The 19579-nt window shown below is 41.7% G+C and overlaps 1 protein-coding gene across 6 annotated transcripts in view; it reads right to left on the bottom strand.

Annotated features, from left to right (window-relative positions):
* Positions 1–7519: 7519 nt before the first annotated feature.
* The window catches only part of lrp8 (low density lipoprotein receptor-related protein 8, apolipoprotein e receptor), a 164622-nt gene continuing 152562 nt past the window's right edge, over positions 7520–19579 (bottom strand). Inside the window, exons 17-19 of one of the 6 annotated variants that reach the window (XM_086224794.1) lie at positions 18466–18534; positions 15123–15313; positions 7520–9063 (exon numbers count right to left, since the gene is read on the bottom strand). In XM_086224794.1, coding sequence (XP_086080920.1) covers positions 9052–9063; positions 15123–15313; positions 18466–18534 — 272 coding nt within the window. In that variant the 3' untranslated portion in view covers positions 7520–9051. Of the gene's footprint in view, positions 15314–18465; positions 18535–19579 lie in introns of all 6 variants that reach the window. The other 5 variants (XM_086224792.1, XM_086224789.1, XM_086224790.1 and 2 more) reach the window with 5 other exon arrangements.

The following is a 19579-nucleotide window of genomic DNA, read 5'->3' as shown; positions in this document are numbered from 1 at the left end:
TTTATTTGTTCGATATCTCATCTCATCTTTGTTTCGTTTTGACTGACTTAAATGTGTAAATGAATTGTGTTATGGTGTGTGAATCACATTGTAAACTTTTTTGAAGGGTGCTTTAGAAATGTGTTTTTATATACATTCTTATCTACCTATTTATGTATGTGACTATATGTATATATACGCATATACATATATACATATTTACATATACGCATTTATACATAAACACATACATGCATACACCCACTTATACATATATACATACATAAATATATATAATGTATAAATATATTTATACATATATACTTGTATACACACGTGTATATGTATGTGTATAGATATATATGTATATGTATGTGTATGTATTTGTGCAAATGTATGTGTATGTGTATATGTATGGATATGTTTGTGTATTTATTAATGTATATATATATTCATATATATACACATACATATTTGTACATATATACTGTACATACATTCATATGTATATTTATGTATGTATATGAGTATATGTATGTATGTGTGTGTATATAGACATATATATAATGTATATATATTCATATATACACATACATATTTGTACATATATACTGTACATACATTCATATGTATATTTATGTATGTATATGAGTATATGTATGTGTATGTGTGTGTGTGTGTGTATATATATATATATATATATATATATATATATATATATATATATATATATATATATATATATATATATCACATTTCATTCATTATATTATTTAATCCCACCATGCATATTGTGCTGGTTCACATATTTATGTTGTTTTTTAATGAAATGTAACAACTCTGGATTTAGATTACTTTATAGTGATCCATCTCGACTTTTATTCTAAATCTCCTTTTAGCTCAATCAGTACAGAAATTGCTCCTCTCCTTTAATATCACTATCGTAAACCTTTGGGGAAAAAAGGACCTACGAATTGTTGACGTGACAGCTCGTTTTGTCATGTCATTTCCTGTAATGATTGACAATGACCAGCAGATGGCAGTATTACTGCGTGGTTTGAAGACAAACATTTCCACTGCAGGATCTCAAGCATACACTCCTGCAGTGAGATAATTTCATGCAGCAGTATTACGCATGAGCCTGAATATGTTCCTGCATCAGTATGGAGGTTAGATGAGTCAAAGTACTGTGACTGGGAACTTCCAGACAATCATTCCTCTGTGTTACTTCCCCACACATGGACGTGATCTGCATAATGACCAATTAGATATGTCGATCGTTGGATAATCCTGTTAACCTCCTGATTTCCTGTGGGACTCTGTCTGCATGCAGAACACTTATCGTCAATATCCTTTGCATTCTTCATTCATGCCACTGTTTCCTTTTAATTTTGGCAGTTGCTTGAACTTCCCCTTGGTTTTTCAGATTAAAATAATAACAGCTGCAAATTGACCCTGTGATTTACTCTGTGCCTGTCAGAGTTTTTCAGATTTCAAAAAGATACAGTTGGCAAAATGTTTTATTTGAACATAAATTTGAATTTAAAAGTGTGACAGAGACACAAACAAAATGGTTGTCACATTACTACTTATCAAAACGGAAACTTCGAAGTATTTCAGTTTAGTTGCTGAGAGGACCTTAACAGTCTGAAGAAAATGTGTGAATGACAGCTGAGCTCATCCAATCACAGTGTAGCTCTTCATGTCACAAACAAACCAGCGTGGAGAGACAAGAATGTTCTGGCCTGTGGAAAAAGAGCTTTGAAGAGTGAAGCTAGACAAGCAGGGACATTAAAAAAAAAATAAAAAATTAAAGTGTGTATGGATTTTTTTTTAATGGATTATGTAAAGTTTTATCATCATACTAATATTTTTAATCCTTAGCTCACTGATCAAATGTTTCCTAACAATGACACAACACATCGGGATGTTTTTTATTGTTTAAGCTGATGGTAGAATCATTTTTACAGGAAACAGATGCTTGTTAATCACAAACAGTGGAGGAGAATAATCTGCCTGCTCTTAAAGTGAAGTGGAGGATTCTGAGGTGTTCCATCTGCATTAATTACACAACCACACACGCACATCAACATGCACACACAAAGGCGTTTAGTCAAATACTCTAGTAGGGACGAGGATAACGAGTAAAAATGATGCCGTGCCTTCGAGGCGAAGGATTCCTGGGCAGAATCCTCACCTGAGCCAGAAGGTAGGAACGTGGAAGTAACTTAATTTCTCACAGATGTGCAAAGACAGTGCAGTGCTACACAAAAAACAGTTTGGTTAATTGAAGCACACGTGTTCATGTTGCAGACTGTGTGTCACTGGTGCCGTTTAGGGAGGGAACAATTGTATCACGCAGAGTGAAGAGTGTGCCCATTACAGGTTATGTGGATGCCCTCAAACTCAACCCAGTCTGGGCTTCAGTGTCAGCCAATTCCGCTGATATGCAGTGGTCCTGTTGGAGTGCGTGCAGCCACACACGATACCACAAAGATGCTTGTGAGTTTCTGTGCACAGCAAGGATTCCCTTGTTGTGTAGTTTCTTCGCACACGTAGGAGGAAAGAGAGCGTGTTCACGAACGCGCTTCTAATTTGAATTGCAGATGTTTTGTGCGGTTGCCCTGTCTGCCAGCACCGCGGTGACGAGCCATTCTCGTTAGTACGGAGACTTTTAGCTGTAATTATCTGGTAATGGCTCTTAGGCCCGTCAGCTCCTCCTCCAGTGTGTTCTAGTGCAGCCACTCAGACACAAACCGACATGCATCTAGACAGTCTCCCACACACACACACACACACACACACAAACCAATAAGTACACATGCCCACGCCCACACACACACACACACACACACACACACACACAAACCAATAAGTACACATGCCCACACACACACACACAAACCAATAAGTGCACATGCCCACACACACACATACACACACACACACACACACACACACACACACACACACACACACACACACACACACACAGGATGACAAACAGACACAAAGAAAACATTAATGGTGGCAAACACAGCGAAACAGAAATCAATTAATACAAGCACACACAAACGCTGCAAACATACACTCAGACAGACACAAAAACACACAGTGGCCATATCCCTGCTACTCCATCTGCCCCCACGGCTAATCTGTGCAACTTATTATCCAGGAGATAATGGAACTGTCATCCATGAGAGAGAGAGAGAGAGAGAAGCAGAGGGGCAGCCATGTGTTTGCTGCAATTTTAAACAGAAAGAGACTTAACTAGAGTAACTTTATGAGGCCACATGTGGCACGTTGACTGTTCTGGCAACTTCCACAAAGTCAAAACACCTTATCTCTGAAAATAAAGGTTCAATACAGGGTTGGGGATAGAGAGATAGAGAAAGAGAGAGAGAGAGAGAGAGAGAGAGAGAGAGAGAGAGACTAAAACACAGGGGAAGAACTGGTGCAGTTGAGAAGAACTGAAAAGGTGAAGGGAGACTAAATGTTAATTGGCTTTTTACTATCCCATTTTATTGCAACGGTTGTGAAACACTTGACTTGTTAATTTTCTGTAATTGTTCTCCCTCATGACCGCCATAAACCTGCATCTCTCCTGCAAAGCTCTCAGACGCCAGACAGAGACAATGGCAGAGGGGAAGAAAAAAGGAGAAATGATGAGAGGAGGAGGAGGAGGAGGAGGCAATCACGGAGTATGATTAAAAGTATGACTATTGCACACGTTCTGCTTTATTTCTGATAGCAAGAGCTAAAAAATAACCGTGGCAGATTCACTTTCTTTGCATAGAAGAGATGCATAGAAGCCTGATTGCGTTAAGTGTGTTGCTGCACTCGCAGGTTTGATAGCTGCTACCTGAGTGTAGTGAGGGCATCCCGCCAGCAGGTGCAGCAGAGCATTAAACATTCCAGTTATTATCCCTTTTGTTTTATTCAGAGCAGTAATGAGACTCTCAGTTTATAGACGTGGTTTTGGTTAAGTAGATGTTTTTCAAGAAACACAAGTCAATCAATCTTAAATTATGAAACAAAGCAAACATCCGACCAGCCATAGAGTTGAATCTGATCTGGTACTGATTTGGAGTCCCTCTTATGATATGAAAGCTGTTGGAAAAATCACTTTTGCATGAAAATATTAATTAAATATTTGAGGCAATAAAAAGGGGGTGGGGGGGGAGCAATAAGTCCTATGTTGTTGGTCAGTGACATTTACATGGTACGAAATCAGAGTTCCAAGGTCACATGACATGAAAACTATTGAAAGAAAAAAAAGATGTATTAATTTGTATACAAAAAATGAATTTTTTTGGTAAAAATTGTTTTAAAATTGTTTAGCACTGCAATATCTGCCACTGATTTGGAGTCCCTTGGTCACATGACATGGATGTTACGGGGGGGGGGAGATTATGTTGTATATGGAAAATGCATTTTGTATTAAAGTAGTTACAATAATGAAGGGGTCCAGTAAAATAAGAATGGATGTAATCAGACGTGATGGAATGAAACAGAAGCATCATGGCTGAATATTAACGTTTTCCCTCACCTCATATGTTAAATCCACAAACAGCAATCCAGAGTCTCTATACATGTGTGTACTAAATGCTCCTAATATTTGTTCTGTTGATGTACTGTAGCTATTTATAACTTAAAACATCTCCAGACGGAGAACAAAAAGCCATGCACAGCCGCACAACGTGCTGTAAACAAAACACTAATAAATCAAGCAAATGTGTTTTAGCAGCTAGCAGATGGAAGTCAGCATTCAGTCTCCCTGTAGCTCTGTCTCACTCTCTTCAGGGAAATATAGCCTATAATATATGGCTTTAATATACAGTTTATAAAGCCTCCACTATGTTCACCTGCCAATATCTGTGTCTCTGCCGCCAAACGAACAACAAGCGTTGTCTGCTTGGTTCAACAGCAGCTCATCATTGTGTTGCACACTGATTGTAAAATGGATGAGTGTCAAAGGCACACACTAAAACAGTTTCAATCAAAGCCTCATATATGCAGACAAATTAAAAAAAAAAATCAAAGTAATACTGAACAATACTGTCTTTACAATGGAAAAATAAACCCTCCATATACACCGTTAATATTCTAAATGAGAAGAGACAAACTGCGGCGCTATTCTCTCAGGACGTAGATGTGAGCACACTGAGGAGAGCGTCGGTCTACAGTTACAGTCACTAATATTTTATTCATTTTTAAGTGACGGGTGGAGAGAAGACGTGGTGATCTGGAGCACCTGGACGCCTCACAAATGTTAACCAACAGAGCTGGAAGTGGGCTCCCTGCAGCGGAAGAGAGGAGAGATTAGTTGGAGAGAGAGAGAGAGAGATGAATGATGGAGAGACTAGTGCTGTTGTGGCTGGAGGATGGTGAAATCTCAGGGACGTGGATTAGAACAGAGGAGGATTCTAAGTGTCCCTTCTGCTTTTGAGAATTTCCCCCATAGTTTTCCAGACATCTGTACAGGAGAAGAAAACCTGGAATTGGCACAAGCTCACGGTGGCAGTGATCGATCAGGCTGATCGGTGAGGAGATGCGTGTCTTTCCCCGTTATCTGATATACCCAACCTGTTCAGGAAGATCAATAATTGTATTTATTTAGATGCGTATTTTAGGATCTGGTGGATCGTAGGCAGACAGTGAGGATAGGATACGAAAGCTGTATATGTCTCTGTATACCACCTTCATACTGTGTAAGGTTCCAGACAGGTGTGTGTCTGATCAGTTTTCCAGGCAGATGACCTGTAAATAGAAAGAGAGGACAGAGAGGCAACTCGAAGCATCTCGTCTCCCTCGGTGAGAGGGGTCCCTCAAGAGCCGCTCCTTCAGAGGTGACGTAGGTCCGAGGCAGTTAAAGCACCTGCAGAGCGATACTCCGCTCACTTTCTCAGGGCACACGCTTTCATAGCTAACAAGTAAACTTTTGAAGAAGTGTGATGAAAGACGTGAAGAAAGGCCGCCTGAAAAATTGTATGTTTCCATCAATACCTCAGCGAATGCTAGCATCCAACATTCCAGGCTATAATCCAAAGTTATTAACAGCCCTTCAAACCTGTTCGCTGCTATATATCAGGAAGAAATACAGCTGGTATGATGAGGTCATAATACATCGAGGTGTGTGTGTGTGTTCAATTTGCTCCCTTGGCAGAGATTCCAGTTCACACAGGAAGTCTCCTGTCATGGAGGTGTTCACAACAACTGGAATGAATCATTTCCCACTCTTAGATGAGTCTCAAACACACTGATAATATACAAATCAGACACCCCTCGCTACCTTTGCTTTTCTTCTTCTTCTTTATATCCCTCTGCTCTCCAGAGTAAAATATGAGTGGCAGTAAAGGGAAGGAGACACACCCGTGGGGTGAGAGGGTAAAAGACTGCAGCAGGAGGAGGAAATGAGGCGTGTGTGTCGTCCCTGGACAGTTGGGAGAGAGGAGAGTTCACTGCAGCTGTGATGGACGAGCTAACGGCAGTGCTGGCTGGTGGTACACCAACTCTGGCCGTTGTTCCATAATTGTTGTTGTCATTATTGTTGCTTTGCACTGAAAATTCAGCCCTGCCTGAACGTCTCCCCATGGAGGAGACACGGGTGCTTCATGCCTCGCCAAAGTGATGTTGCGTTCTTTTGCATTTGTATTGCGGTAATGACGTTATCTCGACTTAACGTTCACACAGTCACAAGCTCATGTGGTGCAGAGAACTCATCAGGCGCTGGATGGGAACTCAGCATCAGAAAGACATTAGATTCACTGAAAAAAAGGATTTTATTTGAAGATGAACATCAAGTTGTTAAAATCCAACGTTAGATTTAAAACCAACAAAAGATCAATGTGAAAAACGATCACTATAAGAGTACTGTAAAGCTATTATATGGTTATTTACTGACAGCAGCCTCTTGACATGGAATTTTGTGTTGGAAAATTATTTTAGTTACGGTTTTGTAAATGAGGCTGATACTGGACACGAGAGCCGTCTCCTGACTCAAAGTTATATTTCTGTGAGACAAAACAAAATGCGTGACATCGTTGGACAAGGGAAATAGTGTTGAGATTCTTTTTTTTTTTGCAGACTTGTGTGAAAATCATGTTATTTCTCTCTCTGCTCCTGAATTATCTGCCATTCACCCGTCTGTCACTGTTTCTGCTAGCGCTTCACACACAATATCATCTTTGTACGTTTGCATTAAAAAAATATTACTCATTCATGAGGAGACTCGTGAGGAAAATGGTGGGAAACAAAAGCAAACAACACAAGGTTGGACAGTTTTTGTAAATTTAATATATCAATATATAGAGATATTTATCAACAGCTTGATTTCATAGAAACGTGAGTGAGACCATTTTGGCATACAGTACAGATATCCCATGTAAGTACAGAAGTTGCTAAGTTTTTAACCTCCCCCTCCCCTTCCCTCACCAGTTAACCCCACCATCCTCCCACACACACGTAACACAGAAAAACAGAGTAAAAGTATACAGGAGCACAAAACAAGGCACCAATAAATTAAACAATACCACCCCCCCACCCCCACCACCCCCCCCCCCGAATTATTTAAAACACACAACAACAAAATCTATTGAACAGAATTAAATACAGTATGAACACTAAAAATCTGCAATGCTGTTAAAAAGCAGGGGAAAAAAGACAAATGAATCGGACATGAGAAAAAAAAACAGGAAAATAAAAAAAACACTTTGGCAGATTATTAATTTTTAGTTACAATCAAGTAGTAAAGAAATCCAGTGCTCTTGTGTACAAATAAATCCATATATAGTCTACACTCCTTCTTTACTCCAGAGGTTTTATGTACATCTTTTTTTTTTTTTTTTTTTTTTTTTACAGATACATTTAAAACATTATCAAAAAGTTTTTGCTGTATGAAAACGTATTTACAAGTTCAAAACCACTGGACAGCCCCCCCCCCTCCCTCCCCCTTTTTTTGTGTGTTTTTCTCCTCCGAAGAGCGGTATCTCTTTACACAGTGCAGAAGGCTTCTTGAAAAGTTTTGTGCAACAAACAGCGTTTAAAAAAAAAAAAATGTCCGTCGTATGGCTGTGGAATGAAGAGGGAGAGAGAGACGTCGGAGGGAGGGAGGGAGGGAGAGAGAGAGAGAGAGAGAGAGAGAGAGAGAGAGAGAGAGAGAGAGAGAGAGAGAGCGCCCCCGGTGACAATGACACATCAGCAGCATGTGGACAGTTTTGGAGGAAAAAAAAAAAAATGAGGAGCCACTAGCATCAATTCTGATATTTGCAGTGATTTTCTTCCTGTTGGAGGAGGACCGGTCAGGACTGTTCAGTATCCAAATGTTACCCCTGTGTTTCATCATGCCGAGCCATTGGAAGATTTACATACACGCATTCCACCACCAGCGTCTTGTTCCCCCAACCTTCATTTTAATGCAGTTTTAATAAAATAAAATAAAAAAAAAACAAAACATCGACCAAGAGAGTGAGAGTGACAACGAGCGCCTGCTGGAGAGTTTCACAGGAAAACAAACAAAACAAACCAAACCCGTGATGGTGAGAGAGGAAGCAGTTGATGTTGGGAAGTCACCGGGTCAACAAGAGCTAACTGCCAGCCAAGTAGAGTCCTCATACGGTCCAAAACTGTAGCCTGGGGGCAGCAGGGGGGCGGGGGGGAGGGGGCAGCAGGGGGGCGGGGGGGGGTAGGGGGGGCGTCTTCTCTTGGCTGAGCATGTTTGTTTGCTGGTTCACAGTCTGGAGAGTGTTTTGTTTTTCCATCTCTGGGGTTTCTCGTTGTTTGTAGAGTTCCTGTGTGTGTGTGTGTGTGTGTGTGTGTCTCTGTCTCTGTCTACCTTCAGACTGATGATAGCCCTTGCCAAAAGAGGAGGGGGGGGTGTTGATGGCTACGATGAAGATGGGATGGCAGGAGAAATGAGAGCGTACTAAAATTCAGTAGTATAACAAGCAGCAAAAGACCTGAGGCCTCATAGCTGGTATTACGTTGCATGCAGCGAAGAGGAGAGATGGGAGCCGTGTTAGAAAGCATTCCGTGAGCGTCCGGGGGTCAAGCAGCTTCCGTTCGATTTTAGGCTCAGGGAAAAGACTGGAACCAGAACAAGAGTGCAGAAAAAGACAAGCTAGGATAAACCATGGGGAGCAAAAGTCAACAACTCTATTATCATTTGCATACAATTATAGGATATTATTAGTTACCAGGGATGTTAGAATTTGATAGAAGCAGCTAAAAAAGTCACGTGAAATAGATATCGGAACTCTGCTCGATCCGTTGTCAACGATAATGACTGCTAAGTAATAGTACGCACAACGTGGTGTTTACTGGGTTATCACTAAAACATTTCAAGTACTTCAAACTAATCCGAGTGCTTTTGCTAACTAGCAATAACTGAATATCTCAACATACACGCGTAAACAAATACACACAATGTAATATTCTCCGACAGCGGGACGCAGAGCGCTCGACACGATAATTAAATTACACTTGATGCAACAACAGCTTGTTCTTCATGGGGTTTAATGGTAGTAAAACTATGATGATGCAGCACTAATTAGCTCCCATGTGATGCCTCATAATAATGGAAAAAACAGAAAGCCTCCAGTCACACAGCACGTCCTCTAAAACCGCTATGACCAGTGACGGAAGACCCCTGTTGGACTTTCTCAAGGTCTTTCAGCAGAGAGAACTGCTCTCAAGGTGGCCACAAAGGGATCGACCAGCGTGCCCACATACTGTTCCCATAATAACTTTTCTGCAATGCTGCGCTCAGTCACCTCAATAAATAAGCAATATATTCTCCAAACGGTCACCTCTCAGTGTAGAACCCGACATCAATGTGCAGAACAGTTTCAGAGCAGGCTTCAAGCCGCAGTGTGACGTTATCATGGGGTCGAACCTACAGGATATTATTTTCATCTTTCCTTTCGTGCAGGAATCTATCAACCCAGTCCAGGAGGTTTCATTTGCTGAGGTTCGATTCAACTTTTCCCCTCCATCACGGTTCGTACTCACATCAAGAAAAAAAAAACAAACCCAGTGAATGAAAATGTGTGCCTACGAACACATTGGGTGACCCGTGCATATTTCATCCACTACTTTTTTGTGAAATATATTCTACTTTCCTTCTTCCATGCAAACTGCTAGAGTGTTGATGCTCTGACTTGTGGTAACAGGGGCTCGTTTTGGCTCAAAACTGCAGAACACAGGTGGTTGATTTCCGCTGTCTTCCGCTGCCAGGTGTTAGGCCTGCTTTTGACGTGCACCCAAAAAAGACTGCCATCTTTGCACCCGCCCAAACAAACGGCACCCAGGGGCAAACCTGACCACCACAGACGGATTCAACCAAACTAAACAACAACAAAAAAGCACCCTGAGTGACACTCTTCACTGATGTTTGCTCCTCTTGTTCAGGGTTAAGATGGAGGGGAGGTGACATCACACTTGTGAGACCTACAGGAGTTCACTGCTCAGGAAAATACTGGAGAGGAAGGACAACAATTTAACTTTCCATTACGACACTTCACACTACAAATCTCCTGTCCTTCTGAGAGGCGAAGGAGAAATCTGGGGAAGATAAACGCGCCACATTCACTTCCCAAACAGAAATGTTTGCATATGGTTTAGTCTAAAGTCTGGCAGTCACATCCTGCCTACCTTTGTCCGCTTAACAGCATCTCTCTTCCTCTGCTACCTGAGCATCCAAAAATGAGCAAATATCTGTAAAGACAGCGATAACTACATGAATCAGCTGTGCACACGTTGTTGTGAGGATGCAGATGTCGATAGTGAGCTGATGTTGGAAGACCTTTATGTTTGCTTTGCACTCAATTCTTAATAAAAGAACAAAGATGTACAGAACACAATGGGCCACGCTGATTTGTTACTCTTGAAGTGGAAGACCAGTGTTGTGACATTCACACATAGAAGCAGCACTGCTGCTCATGCTGTAATGCATTCTAAGTGTGCTTATCTACAGTGAATGCCCTATAGACACTAAATGATTTGAACTTGCTATAACAGCTTCTAGTAATTCACCATTATACAATATTCTAAGCAATTATTGCCATATTCACTGGGCATGAATTTAATCAGGTTCAATGGGCTTGAAGCACGTCTGCAGCAAGCCACTGGAAGATCAGCGCTTTACACTGGTTTACACTGTCCGGCTTTGAAATCAAATTGACGCTCGCCTCAGTCACCGAAGGCTTTGCTTATTACCCGTCTATTCATACAGGACCAGGCTACTTAAAACCACTTTGAACAGTCAGAGACAGCAAAGAAGGAGTCCATCCAAATAAGGCTCTTTTCCCACAGCATCTAATCAAGGGAACACATAGCTACACTGGTACGAAGGCGGAGTAAAGATGAAGCCGTTATCAGGCTCGGAAAATGACAAAAAGCAGAGCTGTGCAGCGCCTGAAACAATGAGCTGGATATTCAAAGTGTGCTCAGGTTCAAACACAATGCTTGGCAGCAGCTAAGACTACATTTAGATTTAGTCAGATTCAAAGAAACAGTGTTGTGGAGCTAAAGCCAAAAAACATACAGTGCTTAAGTCTACTAAAGCCAAATGCTAAAAATTAAATACTGCTAAAAACTCACAACGAGTCATTATGGCCATCAAGCTTTGATTTCACAGACGGATGAAACTCTCTGGGTGGAAACAGTTGGGGAGTTTATAATAATCTGGCATTGCAGGACCAATTTAAAGTCTTTAGGGTGTCACTTTGGTGATGTGCAGCAGGAACTATTGTATTGCAACAAGGATATTTTAAAGGTCGTAGGTTTGATAGCGGTCTCTCCTGCTGCCAACTTGTTCAGAAACACCCAGACCCCGGAAGGGCCAAGCCATACTTCATCTTCTGATCCCTCCTTCCACGCCGAGGTGTGCAAGCATGCATGTAAACATACAGAGAATTAACGAGAGAAGTGAATAACAACAGTTTTCACAGGACTTTTGGATTAAGAATATACAGAACACCTTCCATTCAAAAGATCTTTTGAATGCTCTAAACCTTTTCCTTATTCATGCTTAGTTTCATGTTTGAATCTATCTGACCTCGGAGCGCTGGTTCCACATCTCAAAACAGTCACAGAGCGATGCCTCAGAACACTTAATGCTGTCTTGAAATTGTATTTTCGCCTTTATCGCCCCTCAGGGAAAGCCATCATCTACAATATTAACGGCAGCAGATGCAAACAAACAAAAAGCCAATAAAACACACACACACACACACACACACACACACACACACACACACAAACACACACACACACACACACACACGTCTGCACAGTGGCCACAAATAAGGAAAACCCCAAGTATGGACAGTACCCATACCTCTGATACCAGGACACAGGATTACCCATAAGCCTTAGCTTTTTTCTTCCTATCTGCTCTTTGCCTAGAGGCAGTAAACTCCGGTGGCACAAATCCTCTCCTAAAAAGAAAAAAAGAAGCACCTTCCTCTCACTCTTTCACCTCAAATTCACCTCTAAACATTGAGACAAGCCCATCAGTTGTTCCTTCTCTTTTCTCCTTGGCTATATTTAGCCTCACCTGCCTCCACATACAATGTCAGGAGGATTTGAGGAACTCGATGGGGAAGGAAGGACAACAGCTTTGAAAACAATGTCCAGTGTTTAAGTCTAGATGCAGGGGGAGCTACCGAGTATCACCTGTATCCTTTCAAATTGAAGTGACTGCTGCGTACGAGAGATGCTGATTACATATTTACAACAGCACACACAATAAATAAATCATCAAAATCTCAAGAATGAAAAGTAATGCACAACCTCTCCTCTTGCATGGTGGCCGGCAGACAATCTGTTATTTACAATGTGCACCGAGGGCCAAATGAGGTTAGTTTGAAAATTGACACACTATATATATATATATATATATATATATATATATATATATATATATATATATATATATAAAATTCCAAGCAGCATTTTACATACATGCCTACTACAACTAGACCCAGAGTCGAGTGGGGCAGAGACTACTAGCTCAAGAAACTAGCACTAAAGGAAGTAGTAGTGGCTAGTAGTGGTAGTAATGTTACTCCAAAGAAATGAGGAGAGAGAGAGAGAGAGAGAGGAAGGGGGATTTACAAGGTGTACATTGTCATCCCTGCTCCTTTAAAAGGGAGGCAAAATGAGAACTCCTTCTCCTCTGTGCTGTACTGGCCTCATTGTAGAGGTGCGGAAGCTGTAGAGGGATGGGGGGGGGGATTGGGATTGGGATTGGGAGGGAAAGCAGGCTGCATTCCCCCTCGCTTCAGGGATAGCCATCATCCTCCAGACTGAGTGCCACTCGCTGCAAACAGCAGATAAAAACACTGTTACCAATGTAGGCTGCTGAAGAAATAGAGAGACAGAAAGAAAACACAGTGGCAAGATGGACAAATAAAGAAATAAAATCAGAGGTGACACGGTCAAATAAAAAGTTGCTCCTGTCTTATTCCTGCCCTCCTCCCCCCTGACCCTCCTCTCCCCCTCTTCCCTATGCGTCTCTTTGTTGCAAACCCTCCTTCTCTGGCTGTTTCTGTGAGGAATGCAGGATGCTTGCCTGTGGCTGCAAAGTTTGGCCCACATAGCGCCAGCCTGATTTCTGCGGGTGTCTGAGTTGCCACAACACGATGAGAGGAGGAGAAGAAAGATCAGTGCAGAAGCTTTTAATGAATTAAAAAAAAAAAGAAGACTAGACAGGGAGGACAGTTCCCTCTCTGCAGCCCCTCACTGAGGGCGATTGTTATTTCGACCTTGAATCTTAATAGGACTCAGTCGTGCACCTGCTTTTTTTTTCTTTTTTTTTTTAGTGTGTGTGAGAATTTGTGTGTGCATGTGTGTATGTGTGTGTATGTGTGTGTGTGTGTGTCTCCAGCCTGTCATCATGCCAATGATACCCAGAATCCATTGCCTCCTTTCTCTCTGGAGCAGCACAGAGAAATCTGTGTTACCATGCCAACTGATCAAAGCACTAGACTCCCATCCCCCCCATATTTCTTTTTGGCAGCCCTTCCTTGCGTGCTCTACTGTACCTTAACAACAAATATAGTCAATTAATGCCAGAAATGTCCTGATATGCCCCGATATCGACCTCGCGTCTCCACCGTTGCTTTCACTTAAGTACGTTTGAGTGCAACTCCCAGCTGGCATTGTCTCTTGGGTTTTTACAAAACGCAGCTTGAAGCCAAACAGTGATTCTCAAAAATACATCAATGGGAAACAAACAAGTTGGTCTACAACTAAGGAAAGGTTGAGATGCAGCGTTTGAACTACTCTCAAGCCGCACTATGAAATAAAATCTATTTTAGACTGTCCTTGGTCCTGAGTCTTGCTCTCCACCTCTATCTTTCTTACACTGGAATGGACAAAGAAAACCTACATGAGGTGTTCGTTACCATCTTCTTCACACAGTTTTTTGCCCAACACTTCAATTCTGCTCAGTGTCGTCCTGTCAGTCAGCTCTCTGAGCAGGCATCAACACAAATTTTTGATCTAATCTTTTGTTGTACTAATCAACAAATGTCACAGCAGAAGCTCCTCTAATCTTAGGAAAACCTTTTGTTGTGACTTTAATAAAAAAGGAAAAATCTTACACAGCTCCTGCCTGACAGAAGGTTTCAACTCTGGCTGCTGTCTAGTGAAAACTTGAACTGTTGCATCAGCTGCTTCCATCAACAACAGATGACATGTGACTGTGTGTGACAGAACATGAGGCCCTGACAGAATCTCTGACACAATTTTTGGAAAAATAAAAAGGGGAGATGACAAGGATGTGTGTTGATAAAATGTATGTGCCATGAGATTATGGGCAAAAAAGGTAAATGAGTATGGTGTCGTGGTGACGGGCTTTTACATGTGCATGACTGGTGTTTCAGTGATTACTGAAGAACTGATGTGTGAGCATGTGCACGCCTGCTCTTTCTTTTTCCACCAGGCTTTAGTGTACAGCAAAAGGGTTTTTCCAACCTCCAATGTACTCCCCCATATCTCAAAGATTCTTCCTCCAAAGATCCTTCCTCTCATTTGCTGCTGGAAAGCATCGGCGCCCCTGAGTACCAGTGAGAGTTGCTGTCTGTGATGCCGCCCCCTAGTGGAAGCGCTATGAATGGCTGACTGTGGCTGCCACTCACTGCTGGGTAGACGTGACCAATGGACTCGCTGTGCCGGCCGATGTGGATTTCGTCGTCGTCGTCCTCCGTGGTTTTGCGGTAAACCGGGTTGTCGAAGTTCATGCTCTTGGTGTTCTTGCGCCGCCAGTTTCGCCAAACCAGGTATCCGCCGGTGCAAAGTAACCCGATGACCACTGTGGCAAGGATAGGGACTGCATGTGTTTAACACACACACAACAACAACAAACGGCGGGAGCGTTAACACAGCCCAGGGGACACAAAGCGGCGCTTTAAGCACTCACACACACAAACATGTCTCACACATCTTTCATCTACTGAGAGCTCATTATTTGCATCTTTTTAAAAAAAAATTGTTTATAATGTACAAGTTTTGTAGGAATAGAATCAAAGTGAAAATTTGTATTTATTTTTGCTTGAAATTATTTAGATTATGTAATTATATTTGATAAAATTGATATAAAGTGGACTGTAATTTGAAAAATGTACTTCAATTTTGGATAAGGACAAAAGAAATAGAAAAAATACAGCATTAAGAGGTGCAGGAAATATGACCGATTTTTAATGGCTATGGCTGAGGCCATCGGTTACAAACTAACATGATCACATGACTAAATGACTTGTCACAGACTCGACTCTCCGCCGCGGCTAAACAATTTCCTGTGAGAGATCCTGATAACCACGTGCTTCAAAAAATACAACAAACTGATTTGTTTCAGTTAAAATCTGCAAATAATGTAAACAATGAGCCTTCACTCTCCATAAATACATTCCATTCCCCCTCAGTCTAAATCTTACAGAAAGAAAAAAACGTGGTGCGAATGCACATGCACAAACTGCAACAATGAACACACACATGCGCCATCACACATCCAATAATTCTCATTTCCAAGATACTCACAATCAATACCAATACATGCACACGCACACACACACACACACACACACACACGCGCACACACACACAGAGTGAAGAACAAAGCCAGTGATTAGGCTCGTGGGAATCCTTGTGCTTCCTTTGCTTTACAGTTTTACACTCGCCTCAGCTGAGAAACTTAACAATATCCACAGACTGCCTGACTCCAGAGTTTTTCGATGGGAATTATGAAAGTAGAGAGGACAGGGGTGAGGAAAGAGGGAACGAGTGAGGAGAGGAGGATTGGAGGATTTGAGATAAGCACCGTCTCTCTCTCTCTCTCCCCCTCATTACCATATCAGCGTGACTGCCGGGCGGCCCTGCAGGACCTCTACTGCATGTATTAATGTATGTGCGCGTGTGTATATATACTGCATATGTGTGTGTGTGTGTGTATAGGGAGAGAGACATGAGCTGCCAAAAAGATGCGTCAATGAGGAAACAAGTATATGTGTGTGTTTGAGTGCACGCGCGCACTCACATCCATCAATGTGTCTGCAACCCGGAGGAAAGCCTCGTCTAATTGCTCTTTTGTTGGATATGCACTTGAGATCCCTGTGTGACTGGGCTGGAAACCCCAGATCCCTCTTTGTTCTTCTCTAAATGCTCAAAAACATCAGCTTTTGTCTCATTTAGAAAATCTCACTCCAATTAAAGAGCAGCCTAACAGCCTGACTTGAGCTAAATGCTGATTATTTTAGTTGGGCTGCTTCTCCCTTGAGGAGATGTGGGTGGGCGTGGCGCATTAGGGGATCTGAGCGGGGAACTGGGGTGCAGAAATCCAGCCCTTGAAGACCTTCAACAATAATTAATGTTCTAAAGCTGCCAAAAAAAAAAAAATCAGAGTGAAGGGATTTACTGACTTGGTGAATGGCAGACGGACAGATTGAGAAATAGAAGGGTTAATAATCTCGGGGGTCGTTATAATGAGCTGATATCTCAATTGTCAAGAGAAAAGGGGACGGGGGACGGGACTGTTTTACGATATTTTAGAGCTGCAATAACTTATCAAACTATTCAATATTGGGGATGAAAGGGGTCTCAATTAGCGACATATGCTGATCCCGTAAGGTCATTTGCACATTCAGCTGATTTCGTACTTAGCTTAAACATGAAAGTACAAAATACTTCCATAAAATTAGATTTTCATTTTAATCAGAGCTAATAGAATAGATTAACTTTACTAAGGGGTTGACTGATTGCTAGAACTTCTCTTTGTATGCCTACTCTATTTTTGGATACACTGTAAATTCATGTGATGGCCTACTCATATTTTTTTCCCTAATCTAAACTGATAATTTGTTTCCCAAATCAGAAATGTCCTCTGCTCTACGCCAGAGACACATTTATCTAATTAATTCCCTATTCAGCCTTTTAATATCTCATTCATTTCACAATCTGATTGCAGCAACTGTGCAACTCATTCAGTAGGTCAGAGAAATGGGTCATGGCTCTGGGTCGGTGCTTGTGTGAACACATGTTTAATGTCATAGCAGCTGGTCAAATGTGATGAAAAAAGTTGAACTGAATTTCCCATTTGCTCAAATCTAAATGATAATGACATAATGTGCACATTACAACAGCCTGACTGATGAGCTTACTGGCCCATAATGGCTTTTTCTAGCTGGAGGCCAGAACGCTATTGTTGGATAATACTGTAGCTCAGTACATGCTCTCAATCGCTAAATTACTGGCTATTTTCTGCTCAAAAAAACACCGCTGAGGTTGGTAGGGAACTTGTTTGAAGTGATGCTTCACCAAAAAACTGTATTTTGCCTTTTACGTATGAACAAATACGAGTGTTTAGCTCGCCAAGATGATTTCTCACTCCTGCGTCACTTCTTTATTACTCTAGAACACAGGAAGAGCCAGCCACATTTAGCTTAAAGCTAATAGCGGTGGCTCATAGCTACCAAAATCCTCATGGATTACTGAGCATAGGGCTGGATAATTATAGAGGATGTGCTTGAAAGCTTGTAAAAATCGTTTTTTGGGGGCATTTTTCCTGCTCCAAGTCATCGGCCATCGTTAGTTTCAAGCTAAATATATATGTCTGGCTCATTCTGCATTCTAGATTCACAAAGAAACGAGGCAGTGGTTAAAAACAAAACCCAAAAAACAAAACAAAACAAAAATGTGCCAAAACACCAATTTGGGAATACTTGAAAAAATATTTTTGCATTAAGAGTCAAATATTTGTTATCAGATATACACACTTTTTAATCAGTCAGGTGGGAGACGAAACACTCCTTAAAGGCCAGTCACCCACACGTGCATGCACACACATGAATATCTCTCACACACTCTCACACACACACACACACACACACACACACACACACACACACCACACACAGACGGAGAAGCAAGGAGGGAGAAGCAGGCAGGCAGAAAGCAAAGACAACACAGCAAGAAAGTCGAGGAACTCACCAATAGGAATGACTATCCCCAGAACAGCTACTGTGATGTTGTTACCTATGAGGTAGTGATCACTCGCAGCTGACAGGAGGGGAGAGAGAGACAGAGAGACAGAGAGAGAGAGACAGAGACAGAGACAGAGAGAGAGAACTCAGCAAAAAGTTCTGTTCCCAAAACATCCCCACAGGCCTCGCTGGAGAGAGCAAGGGAAGTTTGCTGCTGCTGACAAGCGTCATGCTGGAAACACATATTTGCATAATAAAAGGGCAGAGAATCCATCTCATTTCACCCTGGACTGGAGTTTTTTTCAGCTCCATGTATAAATGAGATGCTGATTAATCATACCAGCACACATAAATACAGTCCGATGCTCTTTAATACAAGAGGAGACCCATGCAATTCCAAAAACCCATTCATCCGAGCTTGTACAATTCATAAAGCAATTTGGTTGAGGATGCAGTACATCACCCATGGGAGGTTTAAAACATGTTGGGAGACTCCAGTGACCTTGAAGGTGACCTCCTTACTACTAATGCAGTTACCAAAACCACAGCCACACTTTGCATTCCTTTTCCTCGTCACTATGTCTCCACTCCCCTTCAAGTCTCGACCCAACAGGTTAAAAGTGAGCTTTGACATTAATCCTGCACCAAGCCCTCCAATTAGCAGCAGGCTAGCCATTAGCCCAAGTGTGATCAGATGGCTATAATGAAGTCTAGTGAGGAAGATTAACAGAAGCGATCGCAGCGCTAGCCACGCATACTGATGTCGCTCTAGCGCTCGTAAAAACAGACTGTGTGGGCTGAGTTGGAATGTGACAGACACAAGATAAACTGAAGACACAAATGATAACAGCGACTATAGAGGGAATAATGGGCTTCATTCATGAAATGCTCATACGCACTTATTTGTTTTTGAGCGCAACTGCTTTTTTTTAACCCTCAATTTGGTTTTACAGACAGAAAGCAAATCCTGACCGCTATTTGCAACTCCTTGCTCCTGATATCTATCGGGTACATGCCTGTAAGATTAAATTGAGGGCTCAAATAGTCCAATATTGTGTAAGAACGGATTTTTGCACAAGAACATCTCACAAAAAGAGCCCAACACTGTCAATAAATGCACT

The sequence above is a fragment of the Aulostomus chinensis genome, chromosome 14, assembly GCF_037954235.1.
Source record: "Aulostomus chinensis isolate RoL2024-O1b breed Wild chromosome 14, RoL_Achi_v1.0, whole genome shotgun sequence".
Classification (NCBI taxonomy): Eukaryota; Metazoa; Chordata; class Actinopteri; order Syngnathiformes; family Aulostomidae; genus Aulostomus; species Aulostomus chinensis.
Note: the sequence above shows the minus strand (reverse complement) of the source record. Positions and strands in the feature narration are given on the sequence as shown.